Source organism: Suricata suricatta, chromosome 5, assembly GCF_006229205.1.
Source record: "Suricata suricatta isolate VVHF042 chromosome 5, meerkat_22Aug2017_6uvM2_HiC, whole genome shotgun sequence".
NCBI classification, from domain to species: domain Eukaryota; kingdom Metazoa; phylum Chordata; class Mammalia; order Carnivora; family Herpestidae; genus Suricata; species Suricata suricatta.
This window is the reverse complement of record NC_043704.1, coordinates 37745459-37768891: the sequence shown is the minus strand read 5'-3', so window position 1 is coordinate 37768891 and position 23433 is coordinate 37745459. Positions and strand designations below refer to the sequence as shown.

The 23433-nt window shown below is 35.8% G+C and overlaps 1 protein-coding gene across 3 annotated transcripts in view; it reads right to left on the bottom strand.

Moving 5' to 3' along the window:
• Nucleotides 1-23133, bottom strand: part of CADM2 (cell adhesion molecule 2) — a 1075698-nt gene extending 1052565 nt beyond the window's left edge. For all 3 annotated transcript variants that reach the window (XM_029939146.1, XM_029939148.1, XM_029939147.1), the window contains exon 1: nucleotides 22984-23133. In XM_029939146.1, the coding sequence (XP_029795006.1) occupies nucleotides 22984-23044 (61 nt within the window). In that variant the 5' untranslated portion in view covers nucleotides 23045-23133. The remainder of the gene's footprint in view (nucleotides 1-22983) is intronic.
• Between the last annotated feature and the right edge of the window lie 300 nt (nucleotides 23134-23433).

The following is a 23433-nucleotide window of genomic DNA, read 5'->3' as shown; positions in this document are numbered from 1 at the left end:
ATCCTTTGTCCATCAGAAAGACAAATCCACACTATTCATATTTAGCTAAAAGTCAATGGAGAAGGGAGATATCAAATATTGGCATCCCAAATGTATGCCTAGTATGTCAGCTCCAAAGCTCCAGGATAGCCATTTAACAACTTGATTAGATTATTTAAATAGCACAGTTTAATAGTTGTGGAAACCTGCTTAAAAGAAGACTTAAGACAGTGTGAGCAGGGTTTCCCTTGTGGTTTTAAATAATGTTTTCACTAAAATATAATTGTACTTGAAACCAGAAAGGCCAGAGAATTTGACCACCCCACAGACTTTGGCAACAGCTCCCACTAGTACAGTTTTGGCTGTGTTGTTGATATTTGATTTCAATCAGTTTCTGAAATCCATCTATACAAAAGTAAGATGACTCTTTCCAGGAATATGCTTAATAGTTTCAAAAGAGAAAAATAACTTTTGAAATACAGTTCCATTTATTTGGAAGGAAGGAGGGATGGAGGGAAGGAGGGACAGGGACAGATTCACAGAAGGAAGGAAGGAAGGAAGGAAGGAAGGAAGGAAGGAAGGAAGGAAGGAAGGAAGGAAGGAAGGAAGGAAGGGTAAAATAGGCAAGTAGAAGCTATCTATATTCAAATATGGACATGCTCTTCAACTTGTCTCTATAGCTAGTGAATATCCAAAATGCCAAAGTATCCAAAAGTATATTGCTAGCAGTTAAAACATTTTATGGCTGCTTTCCTCCTGATACTTATTCATACAATAAGTGAAAGAATATGTAGTGTTATATATCCTTCTTCATTTTTCTGTGACTTTTCTTTTTTTAAGTTTATTTATTTATTTGGAGAGAGAGAGAGAGAGAGTGCGTGTGCAAGCAAGGGAGAAGAAGAGAAAGGAGAGAGAAAATCCCAAGCAGGTTCCATGCTGTTAGCTTAGAGCTTGATGGCATGGGGCTTTATCTCACAAACTGGGAGATCATACCTGAGCCAAACAAAGAACCAGCCATTTAACAGACAGAGCCCCCCACAGGACCCTCTGTGATTTTTTTCAAGGTTCTCCAAACTTTCTTTTTAGAGTACCTTTTCTTTTAATGCCTATAATACATTATTAAAAATGTTTTACAAAATACCACTGAACAATGTGCATCCCAAATTCTGAGGACCCAATGAAAATTCTGGATTTAGCACTTAATTTTTTTCACAATGTCTCTATAATTTATAGAGTGCCTATAATTTCCTGGAGATGATACAGGAATTTTACTTTGTTAACTAATTAACTCTTCCAATACCTTTTACACACGTTTTTTAGGTGAAATACCTTAGACTCAAAGGGGTAGAACCACTTGCTCAGTTACACGGCAAATCAAGATCAGAGGCCCAAGCCTATATAATTGCAAAGACATAGCATACTAATACCCTCTGCACCTGTAACCTGTAGTTACATTTTTTAACTGCAGATAACAGTGCAACATAAAACACGGAACAGTAGCTGCTGCCACTGCCTGTGCTGCTGCTTATTATATTATTATTATTATATTATTATTCTTATTACTACTACTACTACTACTGTATTATACTAGAAATCCTAAAAATGAAGAGATAGAATTGAGCCTGGAAGACAGTCTCATCAGGTCACTTTGCAAAATGTGTGGCTACATGAATTATTTGAGAATACGCACATGTGAAAAACTCTTTTATGTTTATATTTTGCTGTTCATAGTAAATTAATTTGAAACACATTAATAGGGTAAGTGAGGTGATCATCACCCTGAATTATATTTCCTAATTCAGTGCTTTCCGTGGCAATTGTAAAATCCACAGGCTTAGCAATGGGTGGGAAGAAAAACAAGAAGAATGTTCCCTGCAGCTGCAGCTGACTTTCTGGCAGACTCAGAAAGCAACTGTGCTGGCAGCTCATCCAGGCATCTGGGGCTGTCGGTGAATCAGTCTGAGTACTGACCTTCTCGATCGCCGATAAACACTCTGCATTTGCCTTGCTCCATAATGAAGGGAATTTAACTCTTTGTACGATTATGATTAGAGGTTATTATGAAATCCTCTCTAAGTTAATCAATGCAACCTTTATTTAATGACATACTTACAAAGGAAATAGCAAGCATTTGGCTTTCTTAAGAACAAATTTTATTTGATAAAAGTGAAATTTTGGATAATTTACAACTTGTGCAAACCGGTTTCATGAAGAGCTATCTCATGATTTGAGGCCCTTCAGTTCTCCTACTTTATCTTTAAGAGGGCATACTTTTAAATCATCCAATAAAAATGAAAAATGCTTTTATCCTTTTAGACACCAAGAAAGTATTTCACCACTTTTCATTCTAAAGTCTAGTTGTCCTGCCTGGATATTATTTCTTAATTAATGTCTAAAGTACTCTTGGAGTAGTTTAAGAACACTATCATTGTTGTGAGCCTTAATGAATATAAAAAGCAGCTCTTTATGGCACTTAGTGTAAAATTATTTTCATTTATTGAAGTCTATTCCTGGAATGACCGAGCTTCATTTCTCCATCTAAGCCTGATAATTTCCGATAGTTTAAGATTTTTCTTAGAAATGTATTATAAATGAATATTTCTTCCCTGATCCCTCTTCTAGTTCTATATGTCTCTCTTTATAGAGAACAGGGTGAAAAGTCAGAACGCAATGGATGGTCTATATATGCACATTCATTTTTAAAACAAATGGAATTATATAACAGGTTTATTGGCTCTGTACTTGTATATTCATAATATGCCAAAACATCAATAAATATATGAATATATAAACTTATAATGCACATGCATTTTAAAAATACATTATATATCAGTAGAACTTTATAAACACACTAGGAACTTATTTCATCATATTTATAAGACTTTTGTTTAATTAAAACTTCATTTAATGATACAGACATAATCATATCCTAACCTTTGCAAAGTATATCTATCTGTTTTAACTACTGAATTGGTCACTCGTCAAATTGAAAAAGAAGACCTTGGAAATGATCCAAGTCTAACGCCCTCTGAAGAGTTGACCCTTAGAGAAAGGAGCTATTTCCCCAGGTGATGAGGAGAGCCCGGGGCCCAGTCATCACCCAAACTTCAATTCTTGATGCTTTATTCCTTGTACTTTCCATTTACACTATGCTGCCTCTGAAATAAGATTTAAATAGGGTTGAAATGAGATCATGTTTAAATCTAAAGTACAGCATGGCTTATTTTAAACTTTCATCCAATTCTGCTATAACAAGTTCTTTATGCAGAATTTCCCCTATGGCCTATTATAATCTTTGGTTTTATTTTTTTCACATAATGCAGTTAAAATTCCATGACTTCAAACTTCTGATGTAAGAATACTCATGTGTATATCCACACACACATACCCACACACACATAAATGTATACCTTGAACCAGCAACGATAAACAGGTACCAGAGGCAATATATCAATACTTTTAAAAATGTAAATGTTCTTATGACATTTTAGCAAGTAAATTACCCCACTTTGTGTTCCTTTATTGTTCTAAATGAACAACAACAGTATTGTGCTTTATTTCAAGTCTAAGCAAAATGTAATTACAAACATTCTTAAATAAGAAATTATCTTTAATCAAGTATGGAACATGGTATGTTTTTAAAAACGACTTAGAGAATGCTACTAAATTATAACTAATCTTAACTAGGTGTTTTTAAGTACAGATGTTAATTTGGTTTCTGTTCACCACAGAAAATCACTAAAAATATTCTTTGACTTAAAAAATAAATCAAGATTCTCATATCATTTCACATACAAAACCATATTGAACAACTGAGTGCCAGATAGTATTCTAGAAACAGAGATAAAAAGAGTAAACATGCTCCTGTATTCACAGAGTTTAGTGTCTATATGGAAAAGGAAGAATATATAAGCACTAAGTCAATAAGATAATTTCTGATAGTGATGCTAATGTCTTAGATAATGTCAGGGAACTACTTTATAGTATCAGCACACTTAGATTAATTTCTTGATGTTTGGATTACCAAATACAACTTTCATTTCTAAACGCTTGTCATAACTGTAATTTATGTCATTTTTGTTTAAGTCAAATGAGAGGGCAATTTTTTATAAGTGACTTTATTCTCTTTCAAAAGTTTTACTTTATTTTAGAGATTTGTATAAGTAAAGCTATCTCCCTAAAATCTCAAGTTCTCTCTTATTTTAGAGATTTTAGTTTTCACTTTGAAAGAAACAATCGTCCCTTTAGAACACCTGATGAGTGACATATTAGGAATTAACTGTAGAGACTGCTTTCATAAGTTTTGTTTTGAAGTCAGTATCTCATGAAAACAAATCAATGCTTAAACCATTGTTCCGTTTTTAAATTTTTTAAGTTTATTTATTTTGGAAAGAGAGAGAGAGAGAGAGAGAGACAGAGAGAGAGAGAGAGAGAGAGAACTAGCAGGGGGAGGGGCAGAGAGAGAAGGAGAAAGAGACATAGAATCTGAATCAGGCTCCAGACTCTGAACTGTCAGCATAGAGCCCCACACAGGGCTGGAACTCACAAGCTGTGAGATCATGACCTGAGCTGAAGTCACATTTAACCTACTGAGCCACCCAAGTGCTCCAATCATTGTTCCGTTTTTAAGAACTACTGTTGTGGTGTTTTTCCCAGTTTCATCTCTTAATATATGCAGCCAGTAATAAAATACTTTTTGAAAAGTTGACAATTTGTAAACTGCAGACGCACCCTAGGAAGAGCTTCTCCTGGGCCTGACCTGAAAACACAGTATTTTCTAATTATTGTATTCCGTCACTTCAACTCAGATTAATACCAATATGAAAAGACTAGAGTATTAATTAAGACATACAAGATGTTGACACAAAGCCAACTAGGGGAGATATATTTAGAAAGTTCTCAGTTTGTTATAAGTTGTATATGAGAGTATATTAAGTTTGTGGTAAGATATTTTCCCCAAAGGATAGTCACTGTGTTATTTTCAATCATATGTGGTTAGTATCAATCACACCTACAGTATTACAGTATTAGAATCTTTCATTACCTGTATTATCCCACTACAGTTAGGTTCTGGACATGATGCACCAAAGGCCATCCAAAATTCTTACTTAGTTCTAATCTCTTTCATCATGTAGGATGTGTGTATCCATTGGGTCCATAACAATATAATTTGTTAATTTTAACTATGACTTTATATCTAGCCTCATTTGAAGATTCTATTTAAAAATATGCTTAAGGTATGAAAGATCTACATCCACCCTTTCCACTATATTGTTGCTTTTATTCTCATAATTATCACTTTTCCACCTATTCCTCTTTCTCACTCTGACATCGAAATAAATCCAGAATCCTTCACTTATTGTTGTTGTTTTTCTTCAGTATACCTTTTAAAGTGAAAAACACGTTTAGATCCATGAAATATAAATCTTTCATCAGTGATAAAATGTGGCAAGATGAAAAGAAACCTCTACAGATGTTTTCAAAGGAGACTTCCCATTTGGGAAGGTAAGATGATGCTTTTTGGAAAAAAAAAAAATGATGTGCCAAGTAATCTGTTTGCTGTCACTGATTACTAATAGTCAATGGCTTATGCTACATTGGCTGAGATTAATCATCATCAAAAATAATTGCAAAGGGAGCCACTTTTTCTAATACTAGCTCTCCTAGAAATAATGACGACAAGAAATTATGAAAAATGCATGGAGTAGTTTCGGTGTTAATTTTGGAACTTCAGTCCAAGGAGAAAGTATATTGCCAGAAATGTGTAACTCTCTTCTGATTTTACTTCTAAAATAATAAGCAGTCACCAAAGTTATAATATACATTTTTGTATTTTTTACATTTAATAAATACAGTAAAATAAACTAATTTTCTATATTCTAAAAGGAAAATAACTTTGAAATATCTTCACTTAGGATTTACATATTTTCACCAAATATCATGCTTTACATGAAATGTGGTATATTTTAAAAATAGGCTATCTAAAAACCTTTGGTCCTGAAGACAGTGTCATTTAATTTTCTATAGTATATATCTAGTAACTAACATGTTAGTTAAAGTTGAATATCACTGCCAGAATGCCAGTTATCAAAGACTGGATATTCATTATCATAAAAACACTGCATAATTTTGAACATGTAGATATGGCAAATCAATGACTATCTTTCATAATTTTTTTTCTATTCTGTTTTACTCTCATGATGATAGTACCTAAAACTTAGACAGTATTTTTATAATATGAATAATTAAAACCAAAAACATAAATACTGACTTTTTATATAATCTTAAATTTTTTATCTACTTATTATTATGTTTCTTCACATTAAGGTAATGGCAGTATATGATGGGAGTTAGCTAATCTTTCTTAGAAAAATTAACAGACAATCAAGATATTCCTTGTGAATGAATAATCCCCATTTCTGAATACAGTTCACCCATTCTGAACTCTTACTTGACAAGAGTTTAATGGCTGGCATTCATCTTAATACTTGTGACTTCCATTTTATTTCATGAGACCAGAAGCCCAGACATGAGTACAGAAGTCTAAAAGCACTTTCACTTAGGTTTATTAGCCTAGAAGATGTTCATCACAGAGATTATCTCTGCATTGTGAGATGGGATGCCATGGGACCATTCTGAAATTCCATATTGATTCTGTCTTCCACAGATAAGATTTGTGAGATAACAGAAAACACAGAGTTTTCTGAATAACATTCACTTTCTATTAGGGTAAAATTTAAATGTTTTTTGATGTAAATAGAAACAAGAATGATTTGTAATATCAAAAATAAAGAAGAACAGAAATTACTTTTGTCCCCAGTCAACGATAGGACTGTGATTCTGCGAGGAGTCACACGAGTAGAACTCTTGAAGTACTTCATCTTTATTTTACAGCCAGATTTTCAATGGAGAATAAATCATATGACATATTTTTTCCAAAGGCATTTTAAAGTCATTAAGAGACACAAGTTGCATTTCCTTGTATATAACATGAGAGGATTTCTGAATGAAAAAGTTGTAATTCTTTTAAGTTTTCTCATCTGCATTTCCTAAACCTAAAGGTATTTGAAAGGAGCTATATAATTCTTACCAGGAAAATATACCTCAGAGATACTAGTGCGCTAAGTATACATGGGCAGTGGAGTAACTTATTTTGTTAATTCTGTTGAAGTAAGTGTGTTAGGTTCTTTCGGACTTACTGGGTGCCACAAGATCATTGAGAGACACAATTAACTTAATGATATCCTGAAACATGAAAAGATTAACTGACAGCCTAATTGAGGTCAGTTTTCTTACAGAGAAGTAAATTAAGCAAACAATTTCTTTTCAAGGAAAGTTTTCTTATTTCTTTTGTTTAAAGGCTTAATTCAATGTTTGGTATTTCAAATAATAAAGGCGTTTTCCCTGAGCTTATATATTTTATGGCATTTCTACTTTAAATCAACTCAAAGGGTAAAAAATGTCATCACTTTAAATTAAATTCCCACTCAGTGAATAGTAAGAACTTCAGCAAATAAAGTATCCAAGGACACCATTTTTTAAAACATTTAATAACACAAATATCTGAAGATTTCAGATAATCTTAAAGAAAGAGAGAAGTTGTAAAGTATGATAAATATTACTGCTTAGATAGAAAGTTTTCTCCACTGTATGAAACTACTGCCGAAAACAAACATGCAAGGTCTATGTAAACTTAGTTAATAAAAATTAATGCTACAAGGAGACTATATCTTACCTAATGCACTTATTGTATGCAAGTGTTTAATGAATCAAGAATAGGACCAAAGTCACTAAGACACAAAGATGACAGAACAGCACCACCTAGTTCTCTATAGAAAAGCTTCCAAACATGCATGCATCTCTGACTTACTTTGGAAAACTGAATGTATTTTCAAAATAAATCATTTAATATAAAACCACACCCTTGCAAATTATCCCTGCAACAGAGCATTTACTTGAATTGCATTAATTTTAATGTTTCCTTTAAAAGAAAAAGAAAGCAAAATTAAAGATACTGGCTAAGTTGAGGTTTTTTGGCTGTGCATTGTATTGTTTTCTCTAATCCAGATAAATAAATCTCTAAATCGAATAAATTGTACCTGCTTGACCACCACCATGATGATCCCCAATGTATATATAAAAAATTTTTTTACACTGTCTAGTACAAGACATATATCTACTCCAGAGACACCAGTGGGCAATTAATAATAATATTAGAAAATGGCATACAATCTGTTAAAAATATAACATCATTTGCATATTGAGGTCAGTAGTCAAAGCTAAATTCTCTAAGAAATTATATAAATATATCAATAATATTTGTAACCCATTTATAAATTCTTATATATTCTAACATTTTACATAATTATGTATATAATTCACTTTATTTTTGAAGTTTTTATATGGTATTCTCATCTGTTTTCCAATTTTGTTCACCAGGTGATTCCTATTTCAATCATATTCAGAGCAGTGTGAGCAAGAGGAAAGGTTTCAAGAAAAACATTTAATCGGCAGTCTCAAGCCAAATTATAGTAGCACCGGTTTTAATCAGGCACAATGTAGTATTGCAATATAAGCAAAGGACAGAATTTTAATATATATGACACAGCACCAGGAACATTGTTTCTAGATAGGACACTTTAAAAATGTTTTCCCTGAGGCATCAGCAGCTCTTTAAATGACTGTCGCTGGTAACATCAGAATTGCTCAAGCAGAACTTCAGCTCTAAAAAACTAAATATTGTTGCTTGTTACATAGATCCTTCTCACAGACCTCTTCTCCCTTACATTCCCTCTGCTGACCTGGTCATCTACTGTTCTGGCCCACTGAGCCTTTATGAAATTAAATGAATCATCCTCTTGAACAAATCAGTTAGAATAGAGCATGCTTGAATATTTCTTGTTCACTCATCAGCTCCTTTCAACTTGTATTAATAAAAAAAAGAAAGAAACTGGAATCATACTGAGAATATTTTCAGGATAAACAACTGGAGGAAATGAGAGCTCTTTAACCCAACCCTAAATAAAAAATGTCAAAAGCTCAGTAAGGTTTATAGTAATGCTGTTAAATCAGTGATTTCATATCTTTATTGAGATAGCCATGCTGTGTAGATATTGAAAACATATTCCTATAAAAAGAAATTTTTATTTCAGAGGAGAAGTTAGGATTTTACATAATTTATTTGTTTATCCTATGTCTCACCTACTAGACTATAAGCCTTACGAGGGCAGAAACTGCTCCCACCTTGTTCACTTGTATATAGCATTTACAACACTGCCTTCAAGTAGGTATTCATTGACAAATGAACCAGTGAATAGGGAAGTTATGTTTAAGAAAACCAAAGGCTATGAAGAAGAAAATGATTATAAAAATTTACACATGCATACATTTGGTACACACACAAAAAGATGTAACTTAATTCAAAATCTAAAGTCTATTCTCTAATAATGAAATTCTAATGGCAACAACTTACTAATTTTCAAAACTATGGATGTGATACCATGAGAAAAAAAATCTAAGACCCAAGCTCAGGCTAATGGCCACAAATTAATTTATAAAACTCATTGACAGAAATAGAAAACTCTGAAATTTATGTAGACCCTTCACATGTGTAAAATCTTTAAATATTAGAATAAAAAACCTTTCACATGTGTAAAATCTTTAAATATTAAATAATGCATGGGTAGATATAAAAAGTTAAATTTTAGTAAAGGTATTTTACGAGCACATAGTTAATGCTAGAATGTTTTACAAATTATCCTCAGGTGAAAAGAGAAAAGAAAAATCCCATTTCTGCAGTTCTCAATCATCCATAACATTCTTCTACAACACATCATCAAAAAATGGATGTGGTTCCAATTTCTCAGTCTACAGGAGAAACTAAGCTGCTGAAGTAACTTGCTCAAGGTCTCTAAAATCATGGCATGGCTCAGATGAGAGCTTAGGTCTTTTGATTGCTACCATTATATCTTACTGCTCCAGGGCACTTCCAAAAATCAAAGTCTGAATTAGTCCAATGATATCACCTTCCTCTACAGAATAGAGAACTCCAGTACAAAAGAAAAGACATCCACCCACAAGGCCAGCCTCACCACTGCTTTGACACTGACAGTAGTTTGGCAGGGCTGCTGCCTACGTTTCCAAGGATCAGGGGTTTATATTATTGCATCTGCCTCCATCACCAAGTTACTCCCATTCTCCATTTGGTACACAAAATGATATGAATTAAGTCTGAGGAGGAAATATCCCAAATAACTGGTCAAGTTTACTGTTAGCTTATAATAAGATCATTATTAAGTGATAAAAAGAATGTCTTCCCAACTTGTCCACACCCATCCATCAAATACAGTTGCTTACCACAAAATATACTTTTATGCTGCCCTATCCTTCAAGGATAGCCTGTTCTGCTGTTAGTAGTCTGTACTTGTAGAGCCAATAAAATTGGATAACACAGAACAAAGATGTAAATTGGACTTTAATGAGCTCTACTAGATCTCTAAAAAGCTATGAATATATTCTTGTATCAATACCTATATCTTAGCTATTCCATAAAAGTGAAAGGCTACAGAGAATTGAAGCTGGAAAATACCATTAGTCTTACCTAACCTGTAGCATTTCTATGTTAAAAAAAATAGTGAGCCAGTGGACATGAAACTATCCTCTATAAATTTTACTTGACCTTTAAGAGAATGTTTGTAAATGTTACTGAACACACAACTGCTTTTTCATGCTAGTTAGCATCAAATCTTTCTGTAAAGACAATACACGTTGTGCAATATTCTTTTGAAGAATATAATGGATATTGTTTTTGATTTGGTGAGTCTGGGGGCACCTGGGTGGCTCAGATGGTTAAGTGTCCCTACTTCGGCTCAGGTCATGATCTCATGGTTTGTGAGGTTGAGTCCCACATCAGGCTCTGTGCTGACAACTAGATCAGAGCCTGGAGACAGCTTCAGATTCTGTGTCTTCTTCTCTCTCTGTTCCTCCCCCAAATCATGCTCTGTCTCTGTCTCAAAAATAAACATCAAAAAAAATTTTTTAAATAATTTGGTAACTCTGGGCAAAAATGTAGGTCTGAAATGCTTTCCTTATCATATCAAACTGAAAATTCACAGGGCGCCTGGGTGGCTTAGTTGGCTAAGCGGCTGATTTCGGCTCAGGTCATAATCTTGTGGTTTGTGGGTTTTAACTCCGCATCAGGCTCTGTGCTGACAGTTCAGAGCCTGGAGCCTGCTTCAAATTCTGTGCTTCTCACTCTCTGCCTCTCTCCTTGTTCAGACTCTGTCTCTCAAAAATAAATAAATGTTAAAAAAAATTTTAAAAAGAAAACTAAAAATTCACTTTCTGAGTGACCATTATGGCTAAAACTGTTGAGAAATATGAAGGTGTAACCCTTCCTCATGTTTCCAGTGTTTCAGATACTAAAAGGTTATACATAAAAAATTATAATATGTCACTTTTTAAATGGACTTATAAGAATATTCTCAATATAATGAAAACTCAATACCATATTAAAATATTTTTTCACCGTAACAGTGAATAAAAATAGTCAACAAAAACTGCTTCCCCACCTACTTTCCCTTTCATTCCCTAAGCTCTGGAAAGTCAATCAGAGAGGGTTTAACAGAAGCCACATAAGAAAGTTCTTCTGCAGCTCTTGCATTATACTGACAGTCACGTTTTAACATAAAGATTTTAGGTAGTAACAGTAGCTATGGGAGAATATAATTCTTACTGTCAACTCCATAAAGTGGCAATAACATTTAATAAATTGAAATAGTTTAATCTACTTTGGATATTTATTTACTGAATGTGCATTTCTACATGACAATGATGCAGTGATTTTGGTGCCTGTAAGTCAGGTAAATCTTAAGTTAGCCTAGTTAATCATATCTTTTCAGATACCCCAAGTCAAGAAACAGTCAAACATCCAAAAGACATCTGATAAATCGATTTTTCAAATTTGAAGAAAAATTATGTGACGACATTTCACTACATTTCACTGGCACTTGTAAAAAAAAAGCATTCTTAAGATACTTTATGTGGAAATAGAGTCACTGCAAATTGTAGAAAGTTTTTTTCTCCCTTGGTGTTCAGCTCCCAGTAACTATATTTAAATTCTCTTCAAAAAGCAGTTAATATTCCCATCCTCCCTCCCACTGTCTTTCAAAATACTAAAAGGGAAATAAATCAAATTCAACCACAGCAAACATGTGTCCTCAATTGCAGAAGTATGACTAAGCATTAAACACACACACACACACACACACACACACACACACACACACATACACACACTACTTAGAATTTTCTTTAAAATGCCTTTTAAATAAAACACATGTAATTTCCCCCAGCTAAATTTATAAAAAATGCTTCTGGAATCTGTACTTCAGAGACTACTCAGAGAATGTCTACTCTCCAGCTTGGCAATAACAAAAGCAGGTCAGTCCCCACAGATAATCTGGCAGATCAAGGTCAGTTTGTAATTCCTCTTTGTTTATATATTTATCCGGAAATACCAGCTACTCTAAGTAGAACGATAAGATGATTTGGCTTCATGTTTACCTAAAGCCATCATCAGGAATATTTTGGGGGTCAGCGATAGAAATCTTTAGTAAAAAAAAAAATACAAGGAGTTATGATGCCCAGAGAAATCAGAAAGATACAAAGCTATAAGACAAATGTTTTCCATGAAAATTTAAACTGCTTAACCTAACTGATAGTAATGATCCCATATTTTTGTAAAGTATGTCATTATTTAGAATTGTGTGTGTTTTTAGGATCCATTTTTGTCTTCTCTCTGTACGTTAAATACAAATGAAAATTCATTGCAAATATTTATTCTATTTAGAATACTGTATTGGCATTTTGGCAGTTATAACATAAATACTTAAATATTATTTGGATCCAATTAAAGAGATGTGTCAAGATTAAATGGATTGGAAGAGAAATAATCAATCAGTGGAATGAAAACATTAAAAAAAGACACAGGACAGAACTTAGATTAGGCACTTGAAACAAAATGAAGACTGAGACTCTGTACAGACAGATAATACCAAATATTCAAAATGCTACAATAAAAATATACAAAAGGGTTATATAGATCATAACAGACAACGTAAAATACTTAGTTCTCTCACAAACTAAAAAGACATAAAATTTCAAATAATAACGGGCAGATAGCCCGTTGTTTACTTAAACAAACACATCAGATTGTGGTTAAAAAATTTCATGATAAAAAATTCCAGTGGGTTCCCAGGGAATAGTATTTTTAAGCAATCATTAATAATAATATGGCTACAAATAAGGCAGTTGCGTAAAATGAAAAACAAAACAAAACTTGGTTAGTTGTTAGTATATATTAACTTACAAAATGCTTTTTTGCCATAGGCATAAATAAAAGAAAAAAGGGTATTTAGGAATTAAACTCAAATTTTCTGATGATGTGATACATAGAGGAATACAAGTCAAAGGATACAATTAATATACATTCTCAAACTCATGAAATGTAGAAACACATTCTTCTTATAAATGGTGACATATACTAAATGAGTTAGTTCTTATAGTCATCCCTCCACAAATGAAGTCCTTACTTAAAATTATTTCTCTTGCCCCCCCTTGTGTGTGTGTATGTGTGCGTGTGAGCATGCGTTGAGTTCAATGTCCCTATACACTTTCACAGTTGTCCAAATTATATCCAGAGCAAAAACTGAAAAATAAAACATGTCTCATATTTGGCAGTGCACTGACATTTGGGAGCCCATGCGATTCCAGGCAATTAATATTATCTAAAAATCTATAGCCTCAAATAATAACCAGCATAACTTCAAGATTCCACCCATAGTAAATGTTTTAATGGGCTAGTTAGGGAATAGAGTATTGATTTAGGAACAATTTTTGATTCTTGTTTTTAAGAGAGTGAAAGGAACAATCTCTATTCAAGATAAGGAATACACATTTTCACTCATTATTTTATTTCATACCCAGGGCAAAGAACTATTTAGAAATAACAGATACTGTATTATGTATCACAATGGTGAGTTTCATTCTGCCTTGGCAGGGTAACCAGTAAGTGTAGAATGTAACAGCTTGCTATACTGGAGTCATAGATATATAATTGCCTTCAGAAACATCCTTCTCTGAATACCACCTACACATTAATACATGACAGTGAACTTACAGCCAGACCCCTGTTCTATCCCACATGATCCCTGAAAAGGCTTTGAAATGAGGACACGTGCATAATTAAGGCACACTGAATATCACAGTACATGTAACAAACTAGAGTATTATGAATCCTTAGGGGAACCTCATAGAACTAATACATTTTCTAAAGAAAGCTGCACATGAGCAAAGAGAGCCTAAAATGCTAATTAGATCCTCTCAGTGAAAGCTATAGAAAAGTTGATTCTTCAGTCCTGAAGTTGGGCACAGAATGGAACATTTGTATACAGAAAGACTGAAGAGGGGGGAAAAAAGAACTTGACATAAAAGCCCCTCAATGGATGATTTACACAATTCGTGAGAAAATAAATAATGCAAAATGAAAATATAACAGTAGGGGAATTCCAAACCTCCTGAAAGGGTTAAGTACAAGAACTGATTTCGTATTAGAAAGGGATTATGTAACAACAGAGGGAAATACTCAGCCTAGCATATGCTAATTTAGTCAGCCTTGCCAGGCGTTTCTGTGTGTGTTTGGCTGGCTGACTCACATTCCTTCCTTCTTCTTTTGCCATTTTTATTATGAAACTAAGGAGGTTGAACTCTCACAAAACGCAGTGAGAGCAATAACAAAACAAGTAAAAGCACACAGTATGTGTTTTATCCTTGCTAAACCATTGGAGGATGAAAGGAAAATCACCTAATCGGTACATATCCAATACACAGGCTTTAGCAAAACTTCCTTCCTTTAACCATTTCTTATTCCCCGTTAATTAGTTTTAATAGGTCTTTCAGGTTGGTAGCATGGTCGGGATTGAAGGGAAATTATATTCCTGAAAAGTGTAAAGGAAGCTGAGTTACTAGTCAAACTTCAACCCATAAAATAGATAGCGATAAAGGAATGACAATTAATAAGCTTATGGTACATTTTTAGAACAAATGTTCTAATCATCTCTCATTTTAAACTTAGTCTACTCCTTAAGATTGGAAAGCAGAAAGCATATAAGGTTGAGAATGAATGGAAAATAGAGATGTCATGGGCATTTTCTCCAGGGGGTGAACAGGCTGATGTAAAATATGAATTCATTAAGAAAGTAAAAATGTATTTTACACACTATAAGTTTTAGTTCTGCATGTTTAAGTAAACCCTATGGGAGTCACTTGGATTTTTAAAGGCAAACACTTTTAGCAAAGAAGCCAAAAATATTTCTTTATAAGAACAAATTAATTGGTTTTATAAATTACACAGAATCAATAGAACAGCGATACACTTAGCAGTTGGCAGCACATTCTTGTCCGGAAAAGTGCTTTCTCACTCCATTTCCAAAGATGACTTTAGACAGACAATGAATGCACCCTTACTGTAAATAAACTGTCACCAAACACAATAAAATTATTAGGGGATCAATCTGACCAATAAAAAGACTGCTGTTTTCTCATGTGAAACAATTGTCACTCTTTGATCATACTTAGCTTAAAGATTTTATGCTCCTCAAAGCAAACTATCCCTTAATTTTATTTCCTAAACAATTCCTAATGAGGTCAGTATCTAGCCCCCAGAATAACTGTTTATGACTTAAATAGGGGCTTCCCCTTCAGCTTTCAAATGGCTGAAAGATAATTTAAATATTCAAGTAAAAACTATTTGCTGACTTAGAAAGAGTTATCCCCAATGTTGAATAATGACTGTCTTAATATTTACTTCAAAGACCTCTAAAATAGAATGTGAATAATTAATAGCCAGCTCTCTCCCAGGCAGACCCCTTACAGCCTCAGCCCTGTGTCTATTCAGGTAGCAGTAGGGTCTCATCACACAGTTTCATCAGCACAAAAGAAGACTCAGAATAAATGCTCAGCTCTATTGCAAATTCAGAAATTGTAAATCTCACTTGTGTGTTTTTAAGTGGAAATGTTAATCATTGTTAAACCCTAAGAAGATTTATTCAAAAACACACTTTTTAACCTTCCTTCCTGAAAAGGGTAAAATAAAGTAATTGAGTGCAAACAAAATAAACTCTTGCCTTTTCCTCACACTTCATCCCTGAGAGCCCCAAAGTCTGATTACTTACAAAATTATAAAGATACCCCTCAGTCCTAAAAATAACTGTATACTTTAAACTTGTATATATGTGTATATATAGAGATAAATGATTGAGGCACATTTCCTTTCTCAATAATTACAGCTCTGATTTTGACATTAATATTTAACTGATACCTAATTAAGCAGAATATTTACTTTCCTAATTTTAAGCATACTATATACTTCTAATATGATAATAATTTTATATCTGTTTAAAGAAACCCACTGAACACATTAACAGAACCTACTGGGCTTATATCTTGAACAAAAATATGCATAATATGTTCAATTATTTTGTTTCCTAATAAATGGAATAAAAATAAACACAGCTACATTAGTTTCTGTTACCTGATATGCTTCCCTGATAGGCTGCCCATAACAACTGTTCTAGAAGTATTACTTTTATTAAGGGACCTATTTGCTGCTGTTGCCTGAGATAAATAATATGGTTCAGCAGCGAAATATTCTCTACTGATTTGATGTTAGCACAAATTCCACTTCATGGTGCTAAATACATGAGCATACACTGAACAGTTAATTTCTATTTCTTTTAAGACTACTGTATTCTCATAATATTTGAAATGCTATAATAAAATAATAATAATAATAATAATAATAATAATAATACACCCAAAACCACAACAAGGGATTGCCTTACAAAAAGAAGAGAAAGGTAACAGAATATTTCCTAGCTTAACATTTAATAGGTCCAACACATATAAACAACTGCATAGAAATCCTATTTCTAACTTTGCTATTCATCTTCATTAAACTGGCCTGTGTCCCTGATAGTTTGCAAGAAAATATTCACATTTTATCTGATGAGAGCATTGGTAATTTTATTGGGATTTATTTATTAATCTCTAAATAAAACATGTATTTTTTTTCTTATTCTTTGTCATGAGCTCACGTGGTTAGAAATACTCTCTGGGTTATTTCTGGTTATGGAAAGCTGAAGGGTGGCTTGTGACTACTACAAGCTATGAAAAGACTTCCCATTTCACGCATGCCACATGACTGCTTTCCTGCGTGTTCGCCGCTGCAGAGCACATTAGGCCTGAGATGCCATTTGCATCTTCACACAGCAGGGGGCTTCAGCTGCCAGAGCTCTAGGTTAATCCTCACCCACCTCTTTACACAGGAATTTGCAGAAGATGCCTTTCTTTGATACTACAGAACTACACTCCAAAAATGCTTGACATTTTCAAATAAAATGTTGGCAATGAACTTGTCCTTTTAAATATTTTAGGTTAAATCAGTGAATTTAAATTGTGCCTTTTTTTTTTTTTCCATGAAATGAGTTGGTGATCCTATCTAGTGCAAAATATCAGGGATTTGTGATCAAGGAAAAGAAGAAAAATGGGTAGAAAAATGTCCTGGCAAGAACAACTGATCAGATTGTATTCATTTAAAGATGTATATCAAGAGGTATCGCTATATACTTTTCTATAGGAAAACTGTTTCCTAAACCAAAGCAACCGACCAACAGCATTATTGAACAAAGTTTAAGTGTTGACAGATTATGAAGAGAAGAAACTATTTAACCTCATCAGAACAAATTAGGACATAACCTATTATTCAATCCAACACTATTATGCATCTACTAAATTTAGAATAAGAAGATTGCACAGATAACAAAGGTTCAGGGTTTGCCCTCAGGAAGCTTAAGTAATAATCATTGGGCATTAGAGCTGTGTTAAAAGGGTAAACAAACCAAAATCTGCCAGTTCCACAAAGAACTCTTAACTTCAGTTTCCTTGGTTTGTGATTTCCTTTATCACTGTCTCCTCAACCTTCTCGCCAGCTGTTACTCAATGGATGATTTTGCTAAGGATATTTAACCAACCTATTAAAACGAGGGCTCTTTCTCAATGAATCTCATGGAACGCATGTCAGTCAGCATGATCAAATAAAACATCAATATGATAGGTCAATTTATGTTATTAATGCACTCCAAATCCTTCATAATAAATTAATCTTACTTTTCTCAATCATCTGATATCCCATAGATATCTTATTTTTAAAAGAAAATATATTATGCGATGTTGATTTTGGGCCATTTTTAAATGCATGATTCATATGTCTTCCAGCATTTTTGCACTTCCATTTGATTCAAGAACTTTTGTCTTTAAAAAAAAAACAAAAGGCATCTCACTACTTAAATGTGAGGCAAATAGTTCTCCAGTATCTGGTCTTCCAGTGGAGGAGGCAGAAAGAGACCTCTCAACTAATGCTTACTTTTGTTGTATTACGCTTCCACAGTTTTAATAGTTGTAGCAGTGGGTAAAATATGATGAAGTAGGCTTCCATATCTTGATAAAACATTAGTCCAGAAACTACTTGCACTTGCAGGCAGATTTTCTTAATTACTAAGTGTCTGGGACTTGACAATTTAAATCATAGTCATTGGCACTTATGTGCAGATTCTACTTTTCATGGTTTCAGCTTTTAAACAAAAAAGGGTGCAATGAAGGAACTATATTCATCGTAAGAAATGAGTTTGACAAGACTAAGATTATTACATGTAGAAGGAAAAGAATGGGAGAGACATGCTTTTAGGAAGTATTAAGTTATAAATATTTTATCAAGTGTATTTTGCATTTTATAATATATTTTCTAAAAAACATAAGGGGAGGTTCATGTCTCTCATACTGAGGCAAGTGATATGTACGTCCAATTGAAGTTCTATTTGGAAGTCTTTCTTTCTAAATATAACATATTGTTTACCAAAATGTGTCATGGAAAACAAAACAATACAAAACAAAACAAAACTCTAAATTCCAAGTATGTGTGTTGAATGTGTTTTTCTGGAAGACTAACTCTATAAAGGAAACAAACTTCTCAACAAAATCTCTATGCATGTCTATTTTCGGGTTAAATTGTGTCCTTTCCTTATTGCCCTTTCTAGGACTGTTTTCTTGTGCTCAACAAGATAGTCTCCATCTTTGCAGTGCCCCCTCAGGCATGGAAAGGGAAACAGCTTCAGTCAGGGCTAGCAACTGAACTGATCTACTCTGTAACCAAGGGAGGTTTTAGTTACAGGTGGCAAGCTTTTGTACACCTCCATCTAAAGAAATTCATTTCTCTAAACTGTTCCCTACCCTTATCCCAGGTTTTTCCTCTGTCTATGATGGAGGAAAATAAGAAAGGGTGTCCCATAAATTAACACTGAAGCAAATTACATTATCTAAGTAGTCAACTTCCAAGTTATACTTTGGTCAGAAACATGTTTATTTTCCATGTAACAATCTATTTCCATTTCCTAAGAATCCATTGAGAACAAACTGGCAGATGTTGTAGAATTAGACTATTTAAGAAATTTTTTAAAACTTATTTTCTCATTGACTTGATTCTCACCACTGGCTCATTATCTCTACATATTAACAAGGAAAAAGGTTGATTTTGCTTTCCAGAAAAAGAAAACTATTGATGACAATGTAAAACGCAGGGAACATATATTTAAATGAGTCTTCTTGTCTGAAATAAGGCATAGTGCAAGAAAGAGGATAATAATAGGAAGGGTAAATAAGTTGATTAATATTGCTTAAGTGACAGAATACCACTATAGTTCTAATAAAGCTAAAAATGAGAAGGTTTAGACTGCCAATAGTATTTGCCTAGTCATAACTACTAGCAGGCAGAGCAGACTCCCTCTAGCCAAAATCAGATGCTTGTTAGTTCCCCTGCCACCCTCCTTTCTCTGCACATAGAAAGGAAAGACCTGCTAAGTACTTAATTTGTGTCCAGGAAATAAAGCTTTCATTTTACAACCTAACCAAGTCCTAATAAAACAGTAGGGTTGTGGGAGAAACATAAACCTGAACCCTGCAGCAATGTTTTTAGCCAAGACTAAGACAAGGAAGGCATGAGCAATTTGTTTGAGCAGAGACTGACAATATCAACAAAGTGTGATGTGTCTGTGGAGCGGTGTTTGATAAATGTGAGGCAGCCATAAACATGAGAAGACAATCCAATGGTGCCTTGCGCCCCCTCATCCTCTAGTTTTCTTCTTCTTCTTCTTCTTTAAATCCTCTTCTCTTTTTTAATGTATTAATACGGCCTGATATAAGATACTCATAAGTACACAGACATTGTTGGACTGGTGCTCTTTCTCTGGTTGCTGTATAGGTCGCTTATTTACTTATATATTTGGACCTGATGCTGGTGCTGCGGTTGGTTCAGTGGTGCATTTTCTCTAGCATACCCACACCCCTTCCACCAGCACCCTTAGTCACTGTGAAAAGCAGTACTTTTTAAATAATTGGTTTACATACTTAATAAAAGAGACCCATGCCCTTAATAAAAGAGAATACAGCTGATGGAATCTCTCCTGGTAAAGAAAGAGTAAATCCTCTTCCAGGCTGAGAGAGAATGAGACACCAGCAGACAGTTATTTTGCAGTGCACTGAATAGACAATTCACGGGAAGTGTTGAAGGCAGAGAGGAGGCGACCCCCAAGTACAGTCCATTGCCCACATGGTCTATAATAAATAATCTTCTCATACCAACCCAGCAGTGTGTGCAATGACGTGCCAGGGCCAGCACACACAGATTGGCAGGGAAAACACATCCAGCCGTGTAGAATTTTCATCGCAATCACCAAATTAACTGATTTCCCCACATCACACTCCCACTACCCGGCATGGAGCGAGTGCGCGCACTCACGGGCGCGCGCGCGCGCGCGCGCGCGTGTGTGTGTGTGTGTGTGCGCGCGCGCGCACACACACACACACACACACACACACACGCGCGCAGAGCTGAGAAATGCAAGTTACTGAGAGGTAAAGTGGGGTATCTAGGAGCGTGTTTCAGCATGGATTAGAAACCTAAGTAATGTGCCAGCCACCTGGGGTACTTGTGAGAAGGTGGGGGTGTGAGCGATGGGAAATGGGACCAGGCAGCATAAGCAGGAAGAAGGCCGTCTGCTTTCTCGGGGATTATGGCACATGACATATCTGAAATTTACATCCAACGTAAAACACACAAAATTACCACAAAATATTGTAAGAAATATTTCTGCAAGGTCAGTTAGTTAATTCAGGAAAATTCTGTCCACTACGTCTTCTTTTACATTCACGAACATGCATAAATAAAATACGTCCCAGCCTATATATCCTGGAGGATAGGAGACAGAATGCATTCCAAGAACTTGCTGAAAGATGGTTCATTGACCTCATTTAAATCCTCCAAAGGCCGATTGGGTTTTGCGTGCCTCTGGGTCTACTTGTGTCTTACTTCCAGATTCCTTTTACCCTGGGACAAATAAATTTGATCAACTAATCTTTCCCACAGCTACAGAAATGATGACAGAGGGGTAAGAGGTGGGCAAAGATTTATCAAGAAATCAAGAGTCACCTAGCTTTAAAAACCCCATCGACCATCATGCGAATCCATCCTTCCTGTATCTCACACTCAAGCCGCATCCCTATATTCCTACTCCTTTAAAAACAACAATTTTCCGCCTTACAGCCCCTGCCCACCCAGCTCTAGCTACCATGCCGCCTCGGCTTCCACCACCACCCAAAGTGTACTCTCCCATGCACTCCTACTCCATACGTTGCCATTCATTTCATAACCAGCGTCCTCCTCCCATTCCACATAGCCCCCTCCTCCCTCCTCCAAAAGAGAGGGTCTGAGGAAAAGTGCACCCCAGTTCCCTAGCCACTCCGCATCCAAGCCCAGTGATTTGCATAATAACAGCGTTTTGTGCGGTTTCCCTCCACTGCGGTCGCAGGGGTTCTTACATTTCACGTGAAAGGATAATATTAATTACGAAAAGAAGCGGCAGAGAGCAGAGCGGATGGAGAGGTAGGGAATCCAAGTGAAAATCCCTTAGCAATAAAGTAACTGCTTAGGTGCATGTATTTCTGCTTAAAGAAAAAGAAAAAGAAAAGCAAGAAAAGAAAAAAGAAAAGAAAAGAAAACCACACAAACTGATTAATAAAAAGCAGGTTTGTTGATAAAGTGGCTTTGGGTCTTTTAATATTTCCCTTTCCCTCTTTTCTTCTTTTTTTAAAATTTCTTGATGTATTTGTCTCTTTTTCCTTTTCCCGTTCCTTTTTTCTCTCTCTTTTTATTTTCCCTTTATCTTTCTCTCTTTCTTTTTTTAAATCCTAGAGACACAGTCTCCTCTCTCTTTTACGGTGAATGACACGTCTCACAACACATTTCCACATTTCCCCCCCGGGGATGTTATTGCAATGCACACGGTGCTGCCGCTGCTGCTGTTCTCGCGTCTCGGTAGCTAGCTCCCAGGCTCTCACTCACTTTTTAAAGATACACGGATATGATGGTGGTGGGAAGAGGGGGAATGAGAAAGGCGACCCGAAAAGGGGGAGGTTAGACAGATGACAAGGATAGAGAGGGTCGGTCAGAAGCGTGATGTGGGAGGTGGCTGGTGGGGGTTGGTGGGAGGGTATAATGTTCAGAGAAGGCACAAGTTGCCAGCCAAAAGGCGTGGGAGGGAGGAGGTTGCTGGCGGGGATGGAGAGTGAGAAATGTAGGAAGCTCAGGTGAATGAAAAGGCGAAAGGTGCCGCGTAAGGGGTTGACTGCTGGGAGAGCGAGGCTGAGCCAGCGCTAGAGATTCGAGGGTCTAGAGCAAACTGCCACTGCCCCCTGCCGCACCGGGGAGTAGGGGGTGGGGGTGGAAAACGCCGGGGACTGGGGGACTAAACGAGGGAGAGTGGAAATATGGGGTGGAGTGGGGATGATGGGGAATGGGCGTGAAGTTGATGCTCCCCGCGGCGGGGCGGGGATTACCTTGTAGCAGGAGCCCGCAGACACTGTAGAAGCGGAGAACGGCGCTGCGTTTCCAAATCATGGTCCCTTCTCCTAAGGATTGGGGAAGGAACGAGGGGGCTAGGAGATGCTGGAGAGCGGGACACCAGAGTGCAGAGCTCCGCCGGTGTCCTCCCGGCGCCTGCTAGACCCCGCACGGTCCCCGCCGCTGCGGTGTTTGAACCCTCGGACCTGGACTGGAGGCGGCAGAAGCGGCAGCTGCGAAGCACCCGCAGAATGGGGTTTCGGTGGGCGAAATAGTTTCTTCTCCTCCTGCTGGTGGTGCAGCCGCGACAGCCCGTCGGCACGGCACAGGTTCGGAGCTTGCTTTCTTCTCGGCGCGCACAGCAAGTCCCAGAGCCTGCCGGGCTGCCCAAGCAGGTGGTGCAGGGATGCCCGGGGTGTTGGAGAAGGTGCGGGCGAGGGCGGCAA